The 23,903-nt window shown below is 42.5% G+C and overlaps 1 protein-coding gene across 1 annotated transcript in view; it reads left to right on the forward strand.

Moving 5' to 3' along the window:
• Positions 1-23,903, forward strand: part of LOC124554899 (molybdenum cofactor biosynthesis protein 1-like) — a 69,077-nt gene that overhangs the window by 25,640 nt on the left and 19,534 nt on the right. Inside the window, exons 5-6 of the mRNA XM_047128588.1 lie at positions 4,999-5,144; positions 17,813-17,898. Coding sequence (XP_046984544.1) covers positions 4,999-5,144; positions 17,813-17,898 — 232 coding nt within the window. The remainder of the gene's footprint in view (positions 1-4,998; positions 5,145-17,812; positions 17,899-23,903) is intronic.

Genomic DNA, 23,903 nt, shown 5'->3' on the forward strand with positions numbered 1-23,903 from the left:
GTCAGTGTCGTTGTAACTGCCATCTGCGTCATGTCTGCTGTGCAGCGAGCTATGCTAATTGAAGTATTAACTCTATTTTGCTTACTTGTCACTTCCTTTTCTGTGTGTTTTTGCTTTTAGGAAGCTTTAATTGTCGGGTGCTAGTAATAGTGTTCCATAGATTTCGTGTTTGTTTTGAATACAGTCAGAGAGAGTCCGTTTAGTCAGCCATAGTGCCAGTAGTGCTAGTGTTTGTTTTCAATACAGTCCAGAGACAGGTAGTGCTATTTTCATTGTTTTCTACAGGAAGTGTCTAGTAACCACAGTTTAGTCAACTATCAGCCGCCTTTAGTGAATTAGCAGTCTAGTTATAAGTTGATTAACTCTCTACAGTAAATTGATTTCTTATGATGGATAGGATGTGTGACTGCTGTGTACGGACACAGGAGGAGCTGGCCACTGTTCGCAAACAGCTGAATGTGTTGAAGCCGCGGTTAGCCATCTTCAGGCTGCTGCCTCAGAGTGTAGCGGCAGTGGGGAGTCTGGTGCGTTGCATGGTACACCCCAGGTGTTACATTACATGCTTCACCCACTGACCCTGCTGTCAAGACATCTTTGCAGCTACCGGGCACGGTTGGGCCACCCTCTTCCCAAGGGGAGTGGCGGGTTCAGCGGCATTCACGGCGCATGAGGCGGAGGGTCAGTGTGGAGGCTGGCCGTGTGGCATCGCCCGTTCTGCCTGTGAGTGGACATGTGGCCACTCCTTCAGCCAGGTCCGAGCAGGCACATGGGGGGAGGGGTATATTAGTTATTGGGAGCTCCAACGTTAGGCGGGTGATGGAGCCCCTTAGGGAAATAGCGGAAAGGTCGGGGAAGAAGGTCAGTGTTCACTCTGTCTGCTTGCCGGGGGTCTCATCTGAGATGTGGAGGAGGCCGTGCTGGCAGTGATAGAGAGCACTGGGTGCACCCGACTGCAAATTGTTGCTCATGTCGGCACCAATGACTCCTGCCGTCTGGGTTCAGAGGTCATCCTCAGTTCGTACAGGCAGCTAGCGGAGTTGGTGTAGGCGGAAAGCCTCGCGGGGTGGAATCTGAGCTAGCTACTTGTTGTATCGTTCCCAGAACCGATAGTGGTCCTCTGGTTTGGAGCCGAGTGGAAGGCTTAAACCAGGGGCTCAGACGATTCTGCGGAGATCTGGGGTGCAAATTTCTCGACCTCCGCTATCGGGTGCAGAAATGTAGGGTCCCCCTGAATAGGTCACGTGTGCACTACATGCAGGAAGCGGCTACAAGGGTAGCGGAGTATGTGTGGAGTGCACATGTGGGTTTTTTAAGTTAGAGAACTCCCTCCCTAGGCCCGACAAGACACCTCCTGAGATGCGGCAAGGTAGGAGTAGACAAAATGCAGCAGGGAATAACAATATTAATGTGCTAATAGTAAACTGCAGGAGCGTCTATAGAAAGGTCCCAGAACTGCTCTCATTAATAAACGGTCACAATGCCCACATAGTACTAGGGACAGAAAGTAGGCTGAAACCAGATGTAAACAGTAATGAAATTCTAAACTCAGATTGGAATGTATACCGCAGAGACAGGCTGGACAGTGAAGGGGGAGGCATGTTTAATGCGATAAGAAGTGCAACAGTATCGAAGGAAATTGATGGAGATCCGAAATGTGAAATAATTTGGGTGAAGGTCACGGTTAAAGCAGGCTCAGACATGGTAATTGGATGTCTCTATAGGCCCCCTGGCTCAGCAGCTGTTGTGGCTGAGCACTTGAAGGATAATTTGGAAAATATTTCGAGTAGATTTGCCCACCATGTTATAGTTCTGGGTGGAGATTTTAATTTGCCGGATATAGACTGGGAGACTCAAACTTTCATAAAGGGTGGCAGGGACAAAGAATCCAGTGAAATTTTTTAAGAGCTTTATCTGAAAACTACCTTGAGCAGTTAAACAGAGAACTGACTCGTGGCGATAACATATTAGACCTTCTAGTGACAAACAGACCCGAACTATTTGAAACAATTAACGCAGAACAGGGAATCAGCGATCATAAAGCGGTTACTGCATCGATGATTTCAGCCGTAAATAGAAATATTAAAAAAAGGTACGAAGATTTTTCTGGTTAGCAAAAGTGACAAAAATCAGATATCAGAGTACCTAACGCCTCAACACAAAAGTTTTGTTTTAAGTACAGATAGTGTTGAGGATCAGTGGACAAAGTTCAAAACCATCGTACAATATGCGTTAGATGAGTATGTGCCAAGCAAGATCGTAAGAGATGGAAAAGAGCCAGCGTGGTACAACAACCGAGTTAGAAAACTGCTGCAGAAGCAAAGGGAACTTCACAGCAAACATAAACGTAGCCAACACCTTGCAGACAAACAAAAATTACGTGAAGTGAAATGTAATGTGAGGAGGGCCATGCGAGAGGCGTTAAATGAATTCGAAAGTAAAGTTCTATGTACTGACTTGGCAGAAAATCCTAAGAAATTTTGCTCTTATGTCAAAGCGGTAGGTGGATCAAAACAAAATGTCCAGACACTCTTTGACCAAAAAGGTACTGAAACAGAGGATGATGGACTGAAGGCCGAAATACTAAATGTCTTTTTCCAAAGCTGTTTCACAGAGGAAGATTGCACTGTAGTTCCTTCTCTAGATTGTCACACAGATGACAAAATGGTAGATACTGAAATAGATGACAGAGGGATAGAGAAACAATTAAAATCACTCAAAAGAGGGAAGGCCGCTGACCTGATGGGATACCAGTTCAATTTTACACAGAGTATGCGAAGGAACTTACCCCCCTTCTTGCAGCAGTGTACCGTAGGCCTCTACAAGAGCGTAGCGTTCCAAAGAATTGGAAAAGGGCACAGGTCATCCCCGTTTTCAAGAAGGGACGTCGAACAGATGTGCAGAACTATAGACCTATATCTCTAATGTCGATCAGTTGTAGAATTTTAGAACATGTATTATGTTCGAGTATTATGATTTTTCTGTAAACTAGAAATCTACTCTGTAGGAATCAGCATGGGTTTTGAAAAAGACGATCGTGTGAAACCCAGCTCGCGCTATTCGTCCACGAGACTCAGAGGGCCATAGACACGGGTTCCCAGGTAGATGCTGTGTTTCTTGACTTCTGCAAGGTGTTCGATACAGTTCCCCGTAATCATTTAATGAACAAAGTAAGAGCATATGGGCTATCAGGCCAATTATGTGATTGGATTGAAGAGTTGCTAGATAACAGGATGCAGCCTGTCATTCTCAATGGAGAGAAGTCTTCCGAAGTAAGAGTGATTTCAGGTGTGCTGCAGGGGAGTGTCGTAGGACCGTTGCTATTCACAATACACATAAATGACCTTGTGAATGACATCAGAAGTTCACTGAGGCTTTTTGCGGATGATGCTGTGGTATATTGAGAGGTTGCCACAATGGAAAATTGCACTGAAATGCAGGATGATCTGCAGCGAATTGATGCATGGTGCAGGGAATGGCAATTGAATCTCAATGTAGACAAGTGTAATGTGCTGCGAATACATAGAAAGAAAGATCCCATATCATTTAGCTACAATATAGCAGGTCAGCAATTGGAAGCAGTTAATTCCATAAATTATCTGGGAGTATGCATTAGGAGTGATTTAAAATGGAATGATCATATAAAGTTGATCATCGGTAAATCAGATGCCAGACTGAGATTCATTGGAAGAATCCTAAGGAAATGCAATCCAAAAACAAAGGAATTAGGTTACAGTACACTTGTTCCCCCACTGTTTGAATACTGCTCAGCAGTGTGGGATCTGTACCAGATAGGGTTGATAGAAGAGATAGAGAAGGTCCAACAGAGAGCAGCATGCTTCGTTATAGGATCATTTAGTAATCATGAAAGCATTACGGAGATGTTAGATAAACTCCAGTGGAAGACTCTGTGGTAGAGACACTCAGTAGCTTGGTATGGGCTTTTGTTGAAGTTTCGAGAACATACCTTCACTGAGGAGTCAAGCAATATATTTCTCCCTCCTACGTATATCTCACGAAGAGACCATGAGGATAAAATGAGAGAGATTAGAGCCCGCACAGAGGCATACCGACAATCCTTCTTTCCACGAACAATACGAGACTGGAATAGAAGGGAGAACCAATAGAGGTACTCAAGGTAGCCTACACCATCAGGTGGCTTGAGGAGTATGGATGTAGATGTAGATGTAGACCAAAAAATGTTTTTCTTGTAATGAAGACACTAAAGTGGGGGTCAGTCATGCTGTTATTGCTTTTAATGATGGCAACATTGGTAGCGTGAAAGTGCTACAACATATGGGAATTAATTCTGGAGCAAACTTCATCAGAGAATTTGAAGGGATGGACAAGGTTTGCACTGGTAAAGCAGAGTATGCTGCACAGTTGGCCACTACGGAGTCCAGAAAGAAGAAAACAAAAAAAACTTAAAAAAGATCAAGAGGATGATATACAGTATGGTGCAGGGTGCTTCTGAGTGACTAAAAATAAAATGTTAAGCATATATTGAGTTACAGTCTATTGAAACTTTAAAAACTCTTCCTGAAAATTTACATTTTCTCTTGCATTTTTCCCTAAATCTCCGAAACTACGGCAAGTAGCGAATTCAAATTTTCAGGGAGTAATGACATATGTATCCTGAGTCTTCTGAACTAAAAGAAAAACATAATGTTATGTATAAGTAAAATTATTTAGAATAGCACACAAAAAGGTACACAAAATTTTAACTGTGTAATTAAAAAATTGTATTTCCAAAAGCAGTGGCTGAAATGCAATTATTGTAAGACTCAGAACATATAGTTTAATGTCCTGTAAAAGTTTCTTGTCAATGGCTACTGTTGTTCCTGAAGTACGGGGAAGTTAAGTCACTAAATGTAACATTGTCAGGATAGGGCGTTCAAACTCCCCTTAATGCACATTTTCTCCTTCCTCCACTTGGTGAGCAACACATTTATAGTATTTTCACAACAGCAGTACCTATTTTCTTACAATTTCTTTTTGCAGGCATACCATGTCCCGGGCTTCAAGGGACGTGTGGGATTTATTACCTCAATGAGTGAACACTTCTGTGGCACGTGCAACCGTTTACCGATAACAGCTGATGGCAATTTGAAGGTGTGTCTCTTTGGGAATTCAGAGATATCTTTCAGGTGAGTGATGAAACATAGAATAATCATGTCCAAGTGAAAATTCATGCAAGGAAACCATAAAATTACTAGAAGACTGACAGACTGATCAGTATTTTACCTTCAGGAGGTGAAATTCCAAAACTTCTTATAGACACATTTGTTCCTCTTGTCCTCACATTAGTTGTGGAGTCCGAGTGACCTTTCAGACCTTCAGAAACTTATCCCTCTTTCCTCTCTCATGAAGGAACTGATAGTTCCAAATGCTGAGTATAGAATAATACTTTCAAACTGTTTGCCATGCACATTAGGTATGTGGTTGGTATATGGAAGAGATAAACTGCAGTTAAATCCAGCAGGTATGAAATGAGTAATCTTTTCTTGAAGTTTTCAGCTTGCACCCTCCTCCCTCCCAGACATACAAACCAGATACCTCTAGCTAAATAATTTGTGAGTATATATAATTTGCCTCTGTCAACATCATGTTACACTAACCTATTTGTTAGATTAAATTAAAGGAAAGTAATCAGAACTGGAAATTATGTAAAGACATTTTTAGCTACGTCCCTATGTTGTATTAAAGTTAACACAGTATTTCTGTCCATGTGATGGTAACTATGATTCGCCAGCCACCGTTGCCGAGCGGTTCTAGGCGCTTCAGTCCAGAACTGCGCGACTGCTACGGTCGCAGGTTTGAATCCTGCCTTGGCTCAAATGTTAAGTCCCATAGTGCCCAGAGCCATTTGAACTGTGATTCATGATTATCAGAGTCTATATGTTCCAAATAAAAATTGGAACTTCATGTGTATAAATGTACAAATTATTAGACAATGGGACCAACAACTGACACTTTTAAATTGATGACTAGACTAAGAGATTAATAATAGGAAAAAAACTGCAAGATACTTGGCGATAAGTTTGTTTCAGGACAAGGTAAGGGGGGTGAGGGGTGGGAAGAATCAGCTCTCTCTTTGTGAGCATACCAGAAATCCTTTATCAACCGAAGGTAAAATAAGATATAAAAATACAGGGTCAAACAATTAATTTAAGTATCTTAAAAACCAAATGACTAATAAAATTGGAAGCTAAGAAAAGTAAGTTCGTAGTAAGTAGGGTGAAACACAGGGCGCTGCAACATATTGCCATTGTTGTTTGACTTGTCTATCAAAGAAAAAAGAAATGGATCAAAAGAAAATAAAAGTGAGAATGGAAATGTATCAGAAGCAAATAGGAATGAGCAAGGAACATATTCTTTAATAATAAAAAAAAAAAAGTGACATGTGAGGCAGATGTTCCTACAATTTTATGTTCAAAGCACAGCAGTCTGTGAAAGCAAAATATTTATGACATTGAAAAAAGAAAATCAATGAGTGAAAAGTGTGTATAGGTGAATTGTGGTGAAAGACTGGATATTGGAACTTCTGTTAGGCTGCCCAGTATTAGTTAACTTGGTAGTAAAGGAGCAAGTTTGCAAGGGCAGATAACTGTTTGGCTACGTAAAATAGAGTGGGAGTATGGAAAAGCTAGTCCAAGATAGGATGAAAAAGATAACAGCAACTTAAAAAATGAATTGATAAGTTACCATGAACCCCATTCCAATCTAGTGAATCCAGTGGTTGACAATATCTTGTGACATTCGCCTATAAGGCTCAAACAATAATTGCTAAATAAAATTACAAAATGTTGACAAGACTGTATCTAAGCTGTCACTCTCTTTTGAAACAAGGGTGTTTAAACCAAGAAACACGCAGGAAAGCAGGGACAACTCGCACACTAGAGGAGGATGGGAAGTATCATTGAAGGAGTGAGCATAAACCGTGTGGAATATGTGTGGTACAAGTAATGATAGTAAAAAAAAAAAAAAAAAAAAAAAAAAAAAAAAAAAAAAAACGAAGAAGAGGAAGAGGAAAAGTCTTGATCTGGAAACAAGGGAATAAAAATTTGCCACGTGAAGAGACAATATGATACTGTGCTGATGAGTGTGTACAAGTGGTGATATACAATATACATAGATAAAGGAACTCTGCATTGGGCCCAGAAGACCACGCAATGCTCTTCGAGAGATGTCCTCTACTATAAATCTATGGAGAGTTAGGGGGTCAGTATACAACTCTCCAGGCTGTTATCAACTTCCAGAAGTTGAAGACACTACTTCTCACTTGAGTATCTCCTCAGCTAGAACTACAAGCAGAGTGTACCCTATTCCAGTCTGTCCACCGAACAGAATTTCCCGGCTCTACAAGGAATTGAACCTGATCGCTTTCTATGGCACGCCTGTGGCATACTGACTGCGTGGCTGTGGCAAGAGTCATAATATACACTTGTGAACAATTGAGTTATAACTATTCTGTTTATTGGGGAGAGAGTATGTATATAGCCACTGTGAATGAAACAGTTTTGTGTATCATAACTGGAATGTATTCAGACCTCGTACTTGTTGTGTGAGAGCGCAGTGTCTTAGACACTTGTAGTGTTTGTCTTAGCATGTACTAACCGGTGTGCCTTACTTTCTAGTATTTTTAATTGTATATCATTACTGGTGCCTCTGGCACTTTTGTGTTGCAATAGCAATAGCTTGCAATAGCAAACATTGAGTCAACCATGGTTTTTGGATTAGAAGTAGAGGTCAGCTGGGTTGACATTGGGAATAGAGTGATGGGAAGTGGACAATAAGCAGTTATATCGAAGGGTGCATTATTTGATTTGTTAAGGTTAATTACAAAATGTGAATTGGAGAATTTTTCACGTTGAGCAGAAGTAACTTTACAGGACCAGGTGTCAAATTACACATGATCAGTGTGAATCCCTATAGTCAGCATGAACACTGGCACACAGAATAATTTATAGGTAGCCTTGCTGTATATAAAAAATCAGATTTGTGCTGAACTGTCATGAACAAACTGTCACTTCTCTGGAATAAATAGACTCTGATTTGTTAATTACATCTGTGTAAATGAAAAATATAGGAAAACATAGATTGCTGCTTACTGTAAAGGAGACATGTTACATTGTAGACAGGCACAATTAAGAAGGCACTTACACAAAGCTTTCGGCCACAGCCTTCATCAGCAAAAGAGATACAGAGAAACACACACATTCATACACACAGGCAAGCACATGTCACACACATATGACTGCCAACTCCAGCAGCTTGCCCCTAGCTGCTGGACTTGGCAGTTTTTTTTCTCTCTGTGTGTGCAGGGAAAGATAGATCACTATTTACCATAAAGAAAACAAAGTTGCACCAGGCACAACACACAAGCAATCATTACGTATCCTGTTTCAGACCTCACGCCCTCCTTTTTTAACTTAGCGCGTGCCTTTCGGCTTCCTCTCATTGTGTCTAGGCTGTCTTGTCTAGACACAACAATTTTTGGCGACAAGTCAACGGAAAGGGTCTTGTTCTTTCAAATTGCTTACACTTACTTGTGTCATGGCTTCGCCAGATGTACTGTCCGAATTTTATCACTTGCAGAATCAGCAGACGCAGGCGTTATTGGATGCCCTTGGACGGCTCGTCCAGGGTCAACGTGAACTGCACAACGATGCGGCAGCCGCCGCTCTACTACTACCGCAGCCACAACTCGCAGTTGCACCGCCTTTTAGGCCGTTTGACCCAGCTAAGGAAACATGGACGGAGTGGTCACGCCAGTTTGGATTTCATCTCGCCGCCTACAGAATTCAAGGTAACGAGCGGCAGCCTCATTTATTGGCATGTGTAGGGGTGCAAACGTACCGTGTGATAGTGAAATTATTTCCCCAATGCGACGTAGCAACTCTGTCCTACGAAGAACTTTTGTCTGCTTTAGATGCCTATTTCAAGGAAACAGTTAATGTAGTTGCAAAAAGGTATACGTTCTTTCGTACAAAACGTACGGCCGGTCAAACTAATAGGGAGTGGGTTGCAACATTGCAAGGCCTTACAAGGGATTGTGCTTTTGAGTGTGAATGTGGACTCCCTTATTCAGATACAATGGTCCGTGATGCAATTGCACAGAACGTTTCTGATGTTCGTATATGGGAACAGATTTTGAAACTAGTTAATCCCTCCCTTCAGCAAGTGATAGACATATTAGATAGACAAGACACACTTGACTTTGCTCAGGAATCATTTGCAACTTCGCCAGCCATGTGTAACATTAACCAGCCCGCCAGGCGCGCTGCACGGCCCGGTAAACTGCCCTCGCGCACGTCCACGCAGCTGCCGTTACGCTCTAAACCAGGTGTGCCGCGACAGCATACAACTGCAGTAAAATCATGCCCGTGGTGTGCTACTAGACATTCGCGTGAAAATTGCCCGTCACGCCAAGCTATTTGCTTTTTCTGTAATAAGAAAGGACATGTTCAAAGTGTTTGCCAGAAAAAGCTCAGATCAGACAATCACAACCATTCCAGGCCTTTTGCTTCGCGCCGGAATCGAACCAAGGACACTCAGCCTCGTGGACCTTCGCCCATGGACATTCATGTAGTGAATTCCACCCCGTCCAGTGCCACTTTCTCAAACAGTGACAGTGTTCGTCCCACACAAAGTGTGCGTCGACGTCGCCAGAAATCACGTCAATTAGCAAGTGATGCTGTACCTGTATCAGTTCAAATTGCACGAGACAGTTGCTCTTGTCGTCAGCAGGACAGTAAACTTTTTGTAGATTTGGATTTTAATGGAATGGTCATACCATTCCAGCTCGATACCGGAGCTGCAGTTTCGTTGCTCAATCACGACACGTACAAACAACTGGGCAAACCTCCGTTGCGTGCCGCAAATGTTATGTTAAATAGTTATTCAAGTCAGAATATCCCCTGTGTTAGGACAGTGCAGCCTTCTTGCAACATACAAGGGACAAACAAAACTTGTCTCATTTTATGTTCTTCGTTCTTCTACTGCAGTGAACTTGTTTGGTTTCGATTTATTTCAGTTGTTTAACATGTCTATAGTAAATCAGGTCCTATCAGTGAATCAGACTGTGCCTTCAGACTGTGTTTCTCGTCTGTGTGAAGAATTTGCAGACATTTTTGCGCCGGGCTTAGGTTGCGCTAAAAACTATGAAGCACATTTGGAACTGAAAGTCAACGGGCAACCGAAATTTTTCAGAGCGTGCAATGTTCCTCATGCATTGCGTGATGAGGTTGCAAGAACATTACACGATTTAGAATCACAAGGTGTAATTGAACGTGTGCAGGCTTCTCTCTGGGCCTCACCATTAGTAATTTTGCCCAAACCTTCCGGAAAACTGAGACTTTGTGTGGACTTCAAGGCCACTGTGAATCCACAACTAGTGTTTGCAACTTTTCCATTACCCTGCCTGGAAGATCTTTTTGACAAACTGTGCCCGGGTAAATATTTTTCAAAGTTGGACGTCACAGATGCATACTTCCAAATACCAGTGGACGAAGAATCCCAGTGCGTCTTGGTGGTTAACACGCATCTTGGTTTGTACCGATTCAAAAGACTGCCATTCGGGTGTGCATCCGCCCCTGCATTGTTTCAGCAATATTTACAAACTGTTTGTGCATCATTCCCTACTGCTGCGAACTATCTGGACGATATTGTGATCTCCGGAAAGACAGCAGACGACCATTTAGCACACCTACGAACATTATTTCAGGTATTGCGACAAAATGGTCTTCGCTTGCGGAAGGACAAATGTGTGTTTTTTGCTCGTGACTTACCATACCTGGGACATGTCATCAATGCCCAAGGCATACATCCGAGTCCAGAGCACCTCCGTGCCATACAAGACTTGCCTTCGCCGCAGAATTTGAAGCAGCTACAGAGTGTGTTGGGTAAAATTAACTATTATCATCGCTTTCTGCGCAATGCCTCTTCCATTTCAGCTACGATTCATAGCTTACGCCGTAAGGGTGTTCCGTTCGTCTGGACGACGGAATGCGAACGCGCCTTTCGCCAGTTGAAATCGGCGTTGCTTTCTAATACTTGCCTTACGCCATTCAATCCCCAGAAACCCCTTTTGTTGATGGTAGATGCATCGGATTTCGGGATCGGTGCTGTGCTTGCGCACAAAGATGGGTCGCATGATCGCCCTATTGCCTTTGCATCCAAATTGCTCTCGTCTGCGCAAAGAAATTATTCACAGATAGAGAAAGAAGCTTTGGCTCTCGTGTTTGGTGTTACTAAGTTCCATGATTTCTTGTATGGTCGTCACTTTACCATCATCACAGACCACAAACCTTTGATGTCGCTTTTTCATCCGAACAAGCCTGTACCTCCGCGTACAGCACAGAAATTCATTCGCTGGTCTATTTTCCTCTCGCAGTACCGCTACGATATCTTGTATCGGTCCACTGCTAAGCACGGAAACGCCGATGCGTTGTCCCGTTTGCCTGTTGCTGAGGATAGAGCATTTGATTCTTCTGAACTTGCTTGCATGTTCATTGATTCGGAAACCGATGACGTGGTCGACTCGTTTCCGATTGATTTTCGTCGTGTAGCTACAGCCACAGCTGCTGACCCGGTCCTTGCTACCGTTTTGCATTTTGTTGCTACGCAATGGCCCTTGTCAAAGTCTCGGATCGAGGATCCGTTGGTTTGCTGATTTTTTGCTCACAAGGAGAGACTTTTTGTTCGACGCGGTGTTTTGTTGTTGCGTTCTGATAATGATCAGTCCAGAATCGTGGTCCCACGTTCGTTACAGTCCTCTGTTTTACGGCTTCTTCACCAAGGACATTGGGGTATAGTGCAAACGAAACAACTTCCTCGTCAGCACTGTACTTGGTTCGGAATCGATGCTGCGATTACGAATATGTGTTCTTCTTGCATGGCGTGTGCCGAAGAACAATCCGCACTGCCGCGGAAAGTCTTTGCATGGCCAAAAGCCACTTCCCCTTGGCAACGCTTGCACATCGATTTTGCTGGTCCATTCTGGTATGCTCGGTGGTTTGTTCTGGTAGATGCCTTCAGTAATTTTCCTTTTGTTGTCCGGATGTCTTCCACGACATCAACTGCCACCATCCAAGCGTTGTCTGCATCTTTTGCATTGAAGGTCTTCCGCAGACTATTGTTTCCGACAATGGCCCACAATTCATGTCCGCAGAATTTCAGTCATTCTGCCAGGCCAATGGTATTCAACATCTGACATCCGCGCCGTTTTCGCCTCAGTCAAACGGTGCCGCTGAACGATTGGTCCGGACTTTCAAGTCACAGATGTTGAAGTTGAAAGAGTCGTATTCTCGGGAGGACGCGTTGTTGCTCTTTTTGTCTTTGTATCGCTCTCAGCCCCGAGATAGTCGCTCGCCAGCTGAGTTGCTCCACAGTCGTCCTCATCGAAACTTGATGTCTTTGCTGCACCCGCCGCATCAGGTTCCTGTGCAGCGGCAGACTTCTGCTTTTGCTCCAGGCGACGTTGTATTTTATCGCAACTATCGAGGTTCACGGCGTTGGCTCGCAGTGCACATTCTTCGCTGCCTCGGCCGCGTGATGTATTTGGTTTTGGGGGCCTCTGGTGAGGTGCGTCGGCATCTCAATCAGCTGGGCCTCTGTCGTCGCACGGGTTCTGCCGCTCCCCGTCTGCTTTCAGCGACGGTGCCATCCGGTCAGCGCCCTGGGGACCCATCTACTGGCTCGCCTCATCCCCAGGTGTTACCAACGATGCCTTCCATTTTGCCCCATGGCGACGCGCCGCTGCCGCCTCCGCCGCCGCCGCCTGTCCAGCTGGTGCCGCCCGCAGTGGACGCTTCGCTGCAGCCACCAAGCGCCTCCCTGGGTCACACGCCGCCGATCGCTTCCCGTGACCAGCTGTCCTCCACCATGGAACTCTTGCCCGCTCCGGACCACATGGCGTCTTCGCGCGTCGGGTACCCCGACGCAATGGAGGTCGACCCTTCGGCCCCTCCTGTCTCTTTACGGGCACATACACCGCATGTTGATGTGCACCCTGGACTAGGTTTTCAGGTGTTTCCTAGCTCCCCTTGGACCGAATGGCCGTGTGCGGGTGGCACAGCCTCGCCTGTTGTTAGGCTCCCCACCTCATCGCATACGTCAACATGGGGTTCTCCCCACGGCGGGCGGAAGCCTTATAACACGACCATTCGCCGATTTGCAGGGGAGGAATGTGGTGTCACCGCCAGACACCACACTTGCTAGGTGGTAGCTTTAAATTGGCCAGGGTCCATTAGTACATGTCGGACCCGCGTGTCGCCACTGTGTGATTGCAGACCAAGCGCCACCACAAGGCAGGTCTCGAGATACGGACTAGCACTCACCCCAGTTGTACGGACGACTTTGCTAGCGACTACATGGACGAAGCATTGCTCATTAGCCGAGCCGATAGTTAGAATAGCCTTCAGCTAAGTCAATGGCTACGACCTAGCAAGGCGCCATTAGTAACATTGCATGTATATAAAGAGTCTCACTTGTATCACCACAATCTCCAGATGTACCAAAAGGATGGATTAAAGTTAAGTATTCCAGAAGCTACGTACTTTTCTTTATAGCATTCATTACGTATCCTGTTTCAGACCTCACGCCCTCCTTTTTTAACTTAGAGCATGCCTTTCGGCTTCCTCTCATTGTGTCTAGGCTGTCTTGTCTAGACACAACATGAAGCATGCAGGAAGGTCGTCTGTCTGATGATTTGCGGTACATATTGCCAATGTGGCAGGGAGCAAAATAAGGAGTGATCAAAAAACTTCCATTTTAAGGCTGCATAGTTCAGATCAGATCAGTATGCCACACACACACACACACACACACACACACACACACACACACATATCCATCCACACATATACCCTGCTTGTGTCTGTATATGTGCGGATGGATATATGTGTGTGTGTGCGTGCGAGTGTATACCTGTCCTTTTTCCCCCCTAAGGTAAGTCTTTCCACTCCCAGGATTGGAATGACTCCTTACCCTCTCCCTTAAAACCCACATCCTTTCGTCTTTCCCTCTCCTTCCCTCTTTGCTGATGAAGCAACTGTGGGTTGCGAAAGCTTGAATTTTGTGTGTGTGTTTGTTTGTGTGTCTATCAACATACCAATGCTTTCGTTTGGTAAGTTACATCATCTTTGTTTTTAGATATATTTATCCCATTTGGAATGTTTCCCTGTATTATATTATATATCAGTGCTTTCCTCTCCCACAACTATCCTGCAGACCTTGTCCACAAACAGATCTCCCAAGCAATACATTCCTCCCCACCCAACAACAATGGTACTACCCCCAGACCACACAGAAGCATCCCCCTTGTCACCCAATATTATCCTGGCCTCGAATACATCAACTAATTACTCCGCCAGGGATATGACTTTCTCAAGTCAAGCCCTGAAATGAGATCATCCCTTGACAATATTCTCCCCACACCACCCAGAGTTGCCTTTTGCCAACCCCCTAACCTCCGTATCATCCTTGTCAAACCCTACAATATTCCCAGACCACCTTCTCTTCCCAGCGGTTCCTACCCCTGTAACCGACCCCGATGCAAAACCTGAATCCACTTTCCCTTCTTCCCCTTTTTTCCCCTCTCTCCTCCCTGATGAAGGAACGAAGTTCCGAAAGCTAGGATACGTCAATTTTCTGTTCTGTTTTGTGTATGTATCGGCTGTACTGAGCTGAGGTAAGTACTGGCCAGGCCCTCTATCTCTTTGTTAGTATTTGTTTCATATATATAAACACACACACACACACACACACACACACACACACACAAACACACACACACAGACAGACAGGGTGATGCGTATTAACATTTAAAAACCTCCAAAGCACTGTAGATGACCCTGAGACAAGTAATTTAATACAAGACACATGGGATCACAAATGTTGGATACGATACAAATGTTGGGAAATGTGTCAAAAGTGAATGATAAATGTCACCAGATGATGTACCTTGTCATGCTTGCAGTGGTAGAGCCTCTCGGTCTGTCACACTTGATCATCCCAACCCAAGTCAAGTATTCATATCATTGTGGCTACGGACACACATGTGCGACTTTAGTGATGGCGTTCAGGATTTGAGTCTTGCATATGGCAGGCAGTATTTTTTCATTGTGTTTAACAATTATGTATTTATATTGAAGTTTATTATTTTATTTACCGATCTTGCAGTTTCCTTGATTTCTTGCAAAGTACAGTACAAATCAAAACCTACCGTATTGCATAAAAAGTAGATGAGTATAAACTTCAGAATAGCATCATTGCCATTAAATGACCTATGTTTTCTTTACTAACTAATGTCTGTAAACAAAAAGAGGACAGAAGCAAAAAACACAAAATCAGAACTGCTTTTGCTTGATTACAGCAGGGACAATAATTTTGTAACATCTACATTTACAACAGATCATATTTACAAAATGTTTTCGAAATTTGCTCTGTTTGCTCAAATGAAAGTATTGCACTGCTCAATCATTCCTTTACACTCAACCCCGACTGCTGCACATGCTGTGGGGTATGTCATCTGGTTATGTCATATATTCAGTGTTTCTCGCCAATTTTTGGGGTATTTTGAAATGTACAAAAAGGCAAATGCAGAAAATTATCACATTTGGCTGCACATTACCTGCGTCACAGAAAAATAATGTATACGAATCTTCTCAGATTTTCCACTGAATAACTTTGTGCAAGCCTCACAATATTTCACCAACACAACTGTTCGTCATCTTCAGGTAGTGGTGGGTCCTGTCATCACTGCTGCAAGATGTGACTGGTGATATCTGCACAGCAGAATTGAAATTTGTCAGGCTAGAAGCAGGAGTACGAAGGCACTCCCAGTTGGATGGAAATGCCATTCATAGTAGCCTTCTGCTTATGTGTTGTGGGCAATGACTGCACTTCTGGACACTCGTGTGGTTAAACGCTGAATTAACTCTCTGCAAGGTGCTGCATCAGGTCATACATCGGAGGATCTGGTTTCTACTGTTTTAATTTCATGGCAGTCAGTGCTGGATTCTGGGCAGTGCTTAGTCAAAATTCCATATTCCTGTTGGTAAGATTGCCCACCGTATGGATACATGCCTCATTCTTAAAAACACAATCCTAGAGTGATGATCCTGAGAATAAAATTTAAGTCCTCTTGGGAAACATGTGGTGCCCTGTATTCAGGCAGTGCTCTGCTACCACTAATTTACTGGGTGGCATTTTTGTCAGCGCTGTTGAACACAGTGTTCTTGCACAATGTGAGGTGTCTGCCCTATATAAGATTTCCCATAATGGCATCAGATCTTATATATGATCTGTGTTTTCTAAGGTCAAGATTGTCTTTAACTGAACACAAACAATTCCTTAGTTTTGCTGGTAGACAAAAAACGCACTTGATTCTGTTTCTCTTAGTGATTCTTTCTATTTTTGAAAACATGCCGCTGAAATATGGTAGGAAAGCCATTTGCAGTGCTTGTCTAAGTAACTTCATTTACATCCCTACACTGAACTTGCTTTGCTCAGAACACATTGCAAATCTGTTTACAAGAATAAACATTCTGCTGGAACACTGTTCTTAGGTGTTACAGTTCACCAGGCAGACTGTCGGTATCTGAGATCACGTGTGCTCTATGTGCCAGGGAGTGTAAGACACTACCACATTGTGGAGGGTGATGGCAACTTTTGGACCGCAAATATAACTCTGCGTGTATCAGTTTGCAGTAGAGACTAAGCCGCAGTGTTCTGTCAGCTTTTCTTCTAACCGTGACATCCAGGAATGGTAAGCTGCTATCTTTTTGTACTTCCACAGTGAACTGAATATTTAGATGGACCGAGTGCAAATGCTGCAGGAACATAGGTAGTGTCTGTATTATGTGGGCCACACCACAAATGTCTCTTCAGCATTCTGCCAGAAGGAGGAATGTTGGATATTTACTAAGGGAAATAGAGGATCTCCCATGGGAACACTGTCCACTTGATTAAAGTAGTTGGTGTTACATAAGAAATAGGATGAGGTATGCACATTTTTAAACAGCACCACAATTTCTTTCTCAAACTTGCTGCTAATAACCTCTAATGAGGGCTGCAGGGCACTTTTGTAAGTAATGATATAACATTTGAGCTAACTAAAAGATCTGAAAGTTCTAGTTTAAGCATCTTCAGGTATTCTATGAAATCCTCTGAATTCTAAATATGATGGTCATAGTCATCCACATGATAAATTTCAAAGCTGTCATGTGGAAATTGCCAGTTCCATCTTGCAGCAGTGATGGTGGAAATCACCATCACCTGAAGATGCCAAAACGTTGTGTCACTGAAATATTGAGGGAGGGACTTGCATAATGTTATCTGGTGGGGAACCCAAAGTGTTTTTGCAACAGATCTATCAGGCAAGCCTGAAAAGTCACATATACTCCAAGCAGTAAGTACCTGTTGTAAAATGGTCACATTAGTGAGCTTGGCAATTAATTAACAGTTTATCAATAAATTTGGCTTCATTTTGCAAGAAATTGTGCTGTGTTCCACTACTCCCTCTTCAACAAAACTAATGTCAGTTTCTGCTCCACCTCTTCAGCCCGAGATCCTATGTATACTCTTGAGCATTTGTGTAAGATACCTGTTTATTTATAAAAATAAAAGTAACTTCTATCATGACTTTCCCATTTTTGTCCAGTGGGTTTGTTATCCTGCTGTTGCCTACTGCAGACTACAAGATTACTGTTGAAGATTTCTGCAAAGTTTTTCTTCCTTTTTAGTGTACCAACATTTCACTATGTGGTGTTGGCCTGGTACTGTTTAACGGGTGTTTTAACTGTTGTTTCAGAGATGCAATACAAAGCAAATGCAGTGAGGATGACTTGCTTGCCATGATTGGGGCAGCAGTGAGAAGAAAGAAGAAACAACATGCAGGTAAGATACATTACAGCAAATGTAACTCTATAGATAGAAAGAAAATTTCTGCTTAACAGGTCATAGCAAACATAAGAGCAAAATAGAACGAAAAACAACAGTGATAGAACCTGAGTTTTTTGTGTAAAATTGGATTTAATTTTTTATTTAGTATTCATTCTGATTAATGCCCATTGGTCAACAGTACATTTCAGCCCTAGAATTTGGTTCTGCAAGGTCCACCAGATAATCATATATGGCTGTTGTAACTCCTTTATTGGACTTCAGAAGTTTTCCAGCAACAAATCTTTTTTTTTTTCTTTCTTTCTTTTTTTTCTTTTTTAAAAAATAGCTAAAATGCAGAAAACATCATAAAGGAAACACTCACAGAAAAGCATCAGTGTCCTTGAAACAATGGAAACTCCAGTAGGAATATCAACAATGTTGGAAAAGACAGATTACTACTTACTGATGAAGGCTGTGGCTGAAAGCTTTGTGTAAGTGTCTTTTAATTCTGCCCATCTGCAGCCTAAGGTATCTTCTTTATGGTAAGTAACAGTCTGTCTTTTCCTTCATTATTCATTAGTGTTCTTTGTTTTTATTGCTGTTTAGCAAGCATCGTGTGGTATATAAGGGATGTGAATAGCGTCAGATGTTGAATCATCACTCTGGAGGATATGAAGGTGCTGCATATTGGTGTGAGACAGCATTATCTGATGAGAGTTTGAAAGAAACCTCATTGTGGATGTCCATTTGGTCGCCTGGTTAAACCTTGCAACATCTGTATTTTTGGAGTATTTGGATCTGACAGTGGCCTGATGTTGGAAAGTAAGGGCATACTCATCATCAATCTTCCAGTTGACTACATCAGACCGCTACAAGGGAGCATCACTGTGTAGTGTACTGAGTACATTGTAATCTGTTCATGTCTGTGACTGCCATCTGAGAACAAGTACAATAAACTCTCGTGCAGCTACACTTTTGGCTAGCTAGATTGACGCTTGACAAGTTTCAATTTGCATGCACCTGGAGCCAAGCATTTGCTAGTGTTTTTTGGCAATCTACTGCTAATCAGTGCACTGGTGCGTGTCAAAAGTCCAAGTATCATCAATTCGTGCATGTGTTGGTTGAAGCTCTAGTGTGTTTCTTATTCGTATGCCACAGCCATCTATTGGAACTCCTTGGAAGTACAGTACATACAGTATTGTTCTATGCAGCGCAACGTAGCCCTGTCGAAACCGACAATTAGAGTGCGCCGCCTAACACTTTCCACTTGTTGTCGGTACATCAAAGCTGAGTGTTTAACAGTGAACGTACAACACCCTGTTGTGTTGCCACGTGGGCTTGGGTAGAACAGAGGAAATGGCATAGATGTATCGAATGCTTTCATTTGATGGCTGCCACAGCCTGGTTTCAAAAATCAAAAGTTTGTCTAGTGCATCTCGAGTGTTGTCAAGTTTTGCATCTGTGTGTTTCTGATTTGAGGTTTTGTGCTCCCACTATGTGCCTTAAAGTGTCCAGAGATAAAAGGGGCCAAAAACCATAAAGGACTCAGTCGAGTGTCTGTAAAAAGAACACTGAACGTGACTACGGGCACAAAACATAAAACGAATGTGATCTTGTTGGAAAAAGAGCTTCACACTTTGCAGAGAATTGATGCTGGTGAGCCACCCACAAAAGTTGCTGCAGAGTAGGAGTACAATTACTGATCGGAAGACAAATTGATCAGGAATTGAAAAATTTTGTTCCATCCAAGCATTGGGCAGCGCAGTGAAATCTTGAAAAACAATGAGAAAAGGTGCACATCCTCAGTTAGAAGAGGCATTATTTTTGTGGCACGAATAAATAAGAGCCAAAGATGTGTCAGTTTCACGTCCTCTACTTTGTCAAAATGAGCTGATGAGCTGATTGAAGGAAAGAAGCAAGAATTCCTCGGAAGTAATGGCCGGCAGGATTGTTTCAAGAAGCGGCATGGCATTCATGAAATTGCCATCAGTGCCAAATCATTATCTGGGGATGAAGCTGCTACGCTGATTTTAAGAAGAAACTGCACACAATCATTGACAAAGGAGGTTATACTGGCAATCAACTTTACAAATGTGATGAGACTGAGTTGAATTACAAAATGCTGCCAACAAAAACCCTTGCCTCTAAAGAAGAAGAAATGGCTTCCGGATACAAAAAAATCAAAGAAAGATTTACTGTCCTCACTTGCAGTAATGCCACTGGCAATCATAAACTGTGTCTTACTTTAATTAGCAAATCCAAAACACCAAGAGCATTTAGACACCAACCAACCAGCTTTGCCACTGAGGTACACGAATCAGTCTTAAGGCATGTATGAACAGTGCCATCTTCAGAGAGTGGTTCCAGGCAGAGTTTGTTCCAGCTGTAGTAAATTACATGGAAGGAAATGGACTTCCTTGAAAAGCGCTACTTCTTGTGGACAGTGCTCCTTATCACCCAGGTGATCTGCAAGATGGGGATATCAAAGTTGTATTTCTCCCACAAAATGTCACATCTCTATGTCAACCGATGGACCAAGGTATTCTTGAGGCGATAGAAAAACATTACAGACGCAAGATGCTGGAATACTGAATAGGTGTGATTGATGCTGCAGATGATTTTGTGGAAGCTCTTAAAAAAATTGATGTTTTAAGTGTTATTCATTGATTGCTGAAGCTTGGAATCTAATTCCTCCAGTTCCTCTTGTTAGGTCTTGGAAAAAACTCTTAGATCGTAAGGCAACCTAAGTGGTGGGAAGGAGGAGGCAATACCGAAACTCAAGCTGACATAATTTTGGTGAATTTACTGGAGAATCTGGTTGTAAAGACACACACTTCGAAGACATTGAAGAGTGGATGGAAAATGGCATTTTTTCATGTGACTGAGGATGAAATCGTCCAAATTGTGACCGATCATAAAGCGTTAGAACACTATGTTTCTGATGATGAATCAGAGAAAAATATTCCTCACACATTCTGTTACGAAGTGATCCAAACTGCCCTGGAGTACATCAGCCAACAGGAGGAGACGATTTATCCTGAAATAGTTTGATTTCAATGGTGGAGATGTATTGTTGCAGCAATAGTTTCTCAAGCAAAAAAACAAAAACAAAAAAAAAGACATTCGTGACTTCGTTACCAAAAAATAAACTCTAATGAAGCATCCTAGAACTTCTATGTCCATAACTTAAAAGGTTTTTTTTTTTTTTAATTTTCTTGAAAGTTCCTCTAGACAGACTTTTCGTTCCCTTGAGTAATCTCTAGATTTGTTTCACAATTTTGTTCAGTAGTTTATTTTTTATTCAAAAGAGCAGGTAATAAAATTAAAACTCCTGTTTTTTCCTGCTGCCAAATAAGGGAGATTTTTTTCTGTAAGAATGCAAAATAAACGAGCTTAGTTATACAGCATTTAAAAACTTTGAGTTTTCAATCATAGTTTGGTGCCTTTTCAACATGTCAACACAATTTTTTCAGTAAAAAAGTACAGGGTTGTTTGCAACTGTATCAGAAACATTTTACATACCCTACGCACGTTTTACGATCGTATTTCGCAATATTGACACAATTTGGAGTGTTCACATGTGAAAACAGGGGGACTTTGATTTATCTGAAATTTTCGTTATCGGAACCGGCCACCGTCCTGATCATTTCGGATAAACAGGAGTTCACTGTAATAGACTCCTTGCAACATGCTGTGTCATACAGCTAGGAGCAGCCAGACTATGGCATTGCCATCCTGCGCATAGGCTGCCATTAACACTCAAGCAAATGACTGCATGCGAAGTGGTGCCATGATCGAGAAGTATGGACTGCTAATGAATGGTGTCACATTATGTTCACTAATGAGTCCCAGTCCTGCACTGCTCCAAATGACTATCGTGGAGAAGTTTGACAGTGACCCGGGGAGATTGGGAGAGGTCCCATTCTTCCACATTTTTGGGGGGGGGGGGGGTCACAAAGGAGTCCCATGGTGTGGGGAGCCATTGGGTATGACTTCAAGTCACGGCTTGTAATGGCCGAGGGAACTCTGATGGTACAGCAGTGTGTAATAGTATTGTGGTGCTATTTTTCAACAGGCCAGTGCTTGTCCACATGTAGTATGTGTCTCTTTAAATTGTCTGTGTGATGTTGATATACTCCGGTGGCCAGCAAAATCCCCATATCTGTCCCCGATAGAACATTATGGGACCAACATGGACGTCAACTCCGTCCCACTGCCTGTATCCATGATTGCAATGTCCAGTTACAACAGTTGTGGATCACCTTTCTCAGGAGGGTATGCAGCAGCTTTACGACATCCTCCCGCACTGTCCAGGCCAGACAGGGTGCATTGCTGTATTGATAAGTGGGCTCAAACTGATAAGTTCTGTGTAAATTTGACTCTGTTTTGTTATCACTGAAATAACATCACATATCCTCTAAATTCGCTATGTTTCAATTTGTTTTCTCCCCACCTTCTGAGTGTCTCACTTTTTTTCAAGCAGTGTAATTTAAGACAGACATAAGAATATGAAAATGGGATGGCATATCACATTGCTATTCAACTATGCCCCTAAGAAAATTGTAAGGTAATGGAGAAGAGCAGGTGCACTATTACACTGACTAGAACGTAAACTTAAAGATAGAATTATATTGTGTAACCTATACCGATGACATAATACTAATTGACAAAAACATTACTGATGTCCTAAAGCAATTTGAAATATTAAGGGAGCAAGCTAGGAAAATTGGACTACTAATTTCACCTGGAGAAAAAATTCTTGGCTGATACCAAAATGGCACTAGTTGAACTTATATAGGCAACAACGTAGTATTTGGTGTTAAAGAGTTTAAATAATTAGGTGAAAAAGACCACTGAACATCATAATGAAAAGAAGGCCATAGAATCCAGACTTCAGAAAATACAAACTGTCTCTCAGTTAACTAAAAGTATTTTTCCTGGAACTTTAAAATCTAACATTGTACAACAGTGATCAAATTAGAATTTCTTTATGCATGAGAGAGACTCTTTGTCCAACACAAGACATGAAAACAGCAAACTGAATTAGAAGAATGTAAAATTGTAGTAAAAATCTTAGGCCCAAGAATAAAAGATGGAACACATCACACAGAACCCAGCGTGAAATCTACAGGCAAATTCCTAAAAACTCTTGTTACAATGTGTCTCCAAAGAATCCAACTTGTGGGACATACAGAAAGAATGTGTCCAAACAGGCAGCTCATTGGATTCCCACATACTTGAAAAATAAGATCCAACTGATGAAAACAAACAGGAAGAGACCTTAAGAAATTGGAATCACTACATTTACAGTATTCTGATGTAGTGATGAGTCACACAGAGTGCAGTTTCACAGTAGCTTGATCGATGCTTGTACTTGTGTATGTAGTATATGCAAGTGTGTACAGCGTCTATTCTGGTGTACTCACAATATGCTAATTTAGTGGCCGAGCAGTAAACCGGATCCCTACTCGGTTCCAGTGTGCTGTGCTAATTATTCTTCTTCACTTGACATTTATGCTTGGAGCTGCAAGAGAGGTCATTTTCCAGATAGTGCCACAAAAACAACAAATTCTCAGATATCAGTTTAACTTACACGCTTCAACATCATAGACAACATTTCACATTAATATGTTGCAGAACACTAGATTAGTGTTAAAATTGCCAGAGTAAACATTGTTCTCCATGTGACAGATTGTCACCCGACGTCCAAAATCGATAAATTTTATATCTCTGCACAGAGAAGCAGCTGGTTGGTCATTGTCATGTGTGGTGCTAATCAATTGGTGGAGCTCGTTGCTGGCACAGTGTCACCACAGAGTAAGTGGCCCCTCATCCCAGCAGGTGGCGATGTTTTAACACCCGTATAGCTCCCCAGACTTACCACGTCTGTGGATAACTCCGTCTCTGCACAGAACTTCCCACATTTCCCACACAGTGGGCCATAGTGTCTTTTACACACAATAAATCTTCAAACTTATTTCATTGGCTAAGTTAAATTTCGAGTGTGACATGCTATTTCG

This window comes from Schistocerca americana, chromosome X (genome assembly GCF_021461395.2).
Source record: "Schistocerca americana isolate TAMUIC-IGC-003095 chromosome X, iqSchAmer2.1, whole genome shotgun sequence".
NCBI classification, from domain to species: Eukaryota; Metazoa; Arthropoda; class Insecta; order Orthoptera; family Acrididae; genus Schistocerca; species Schistocerca americana.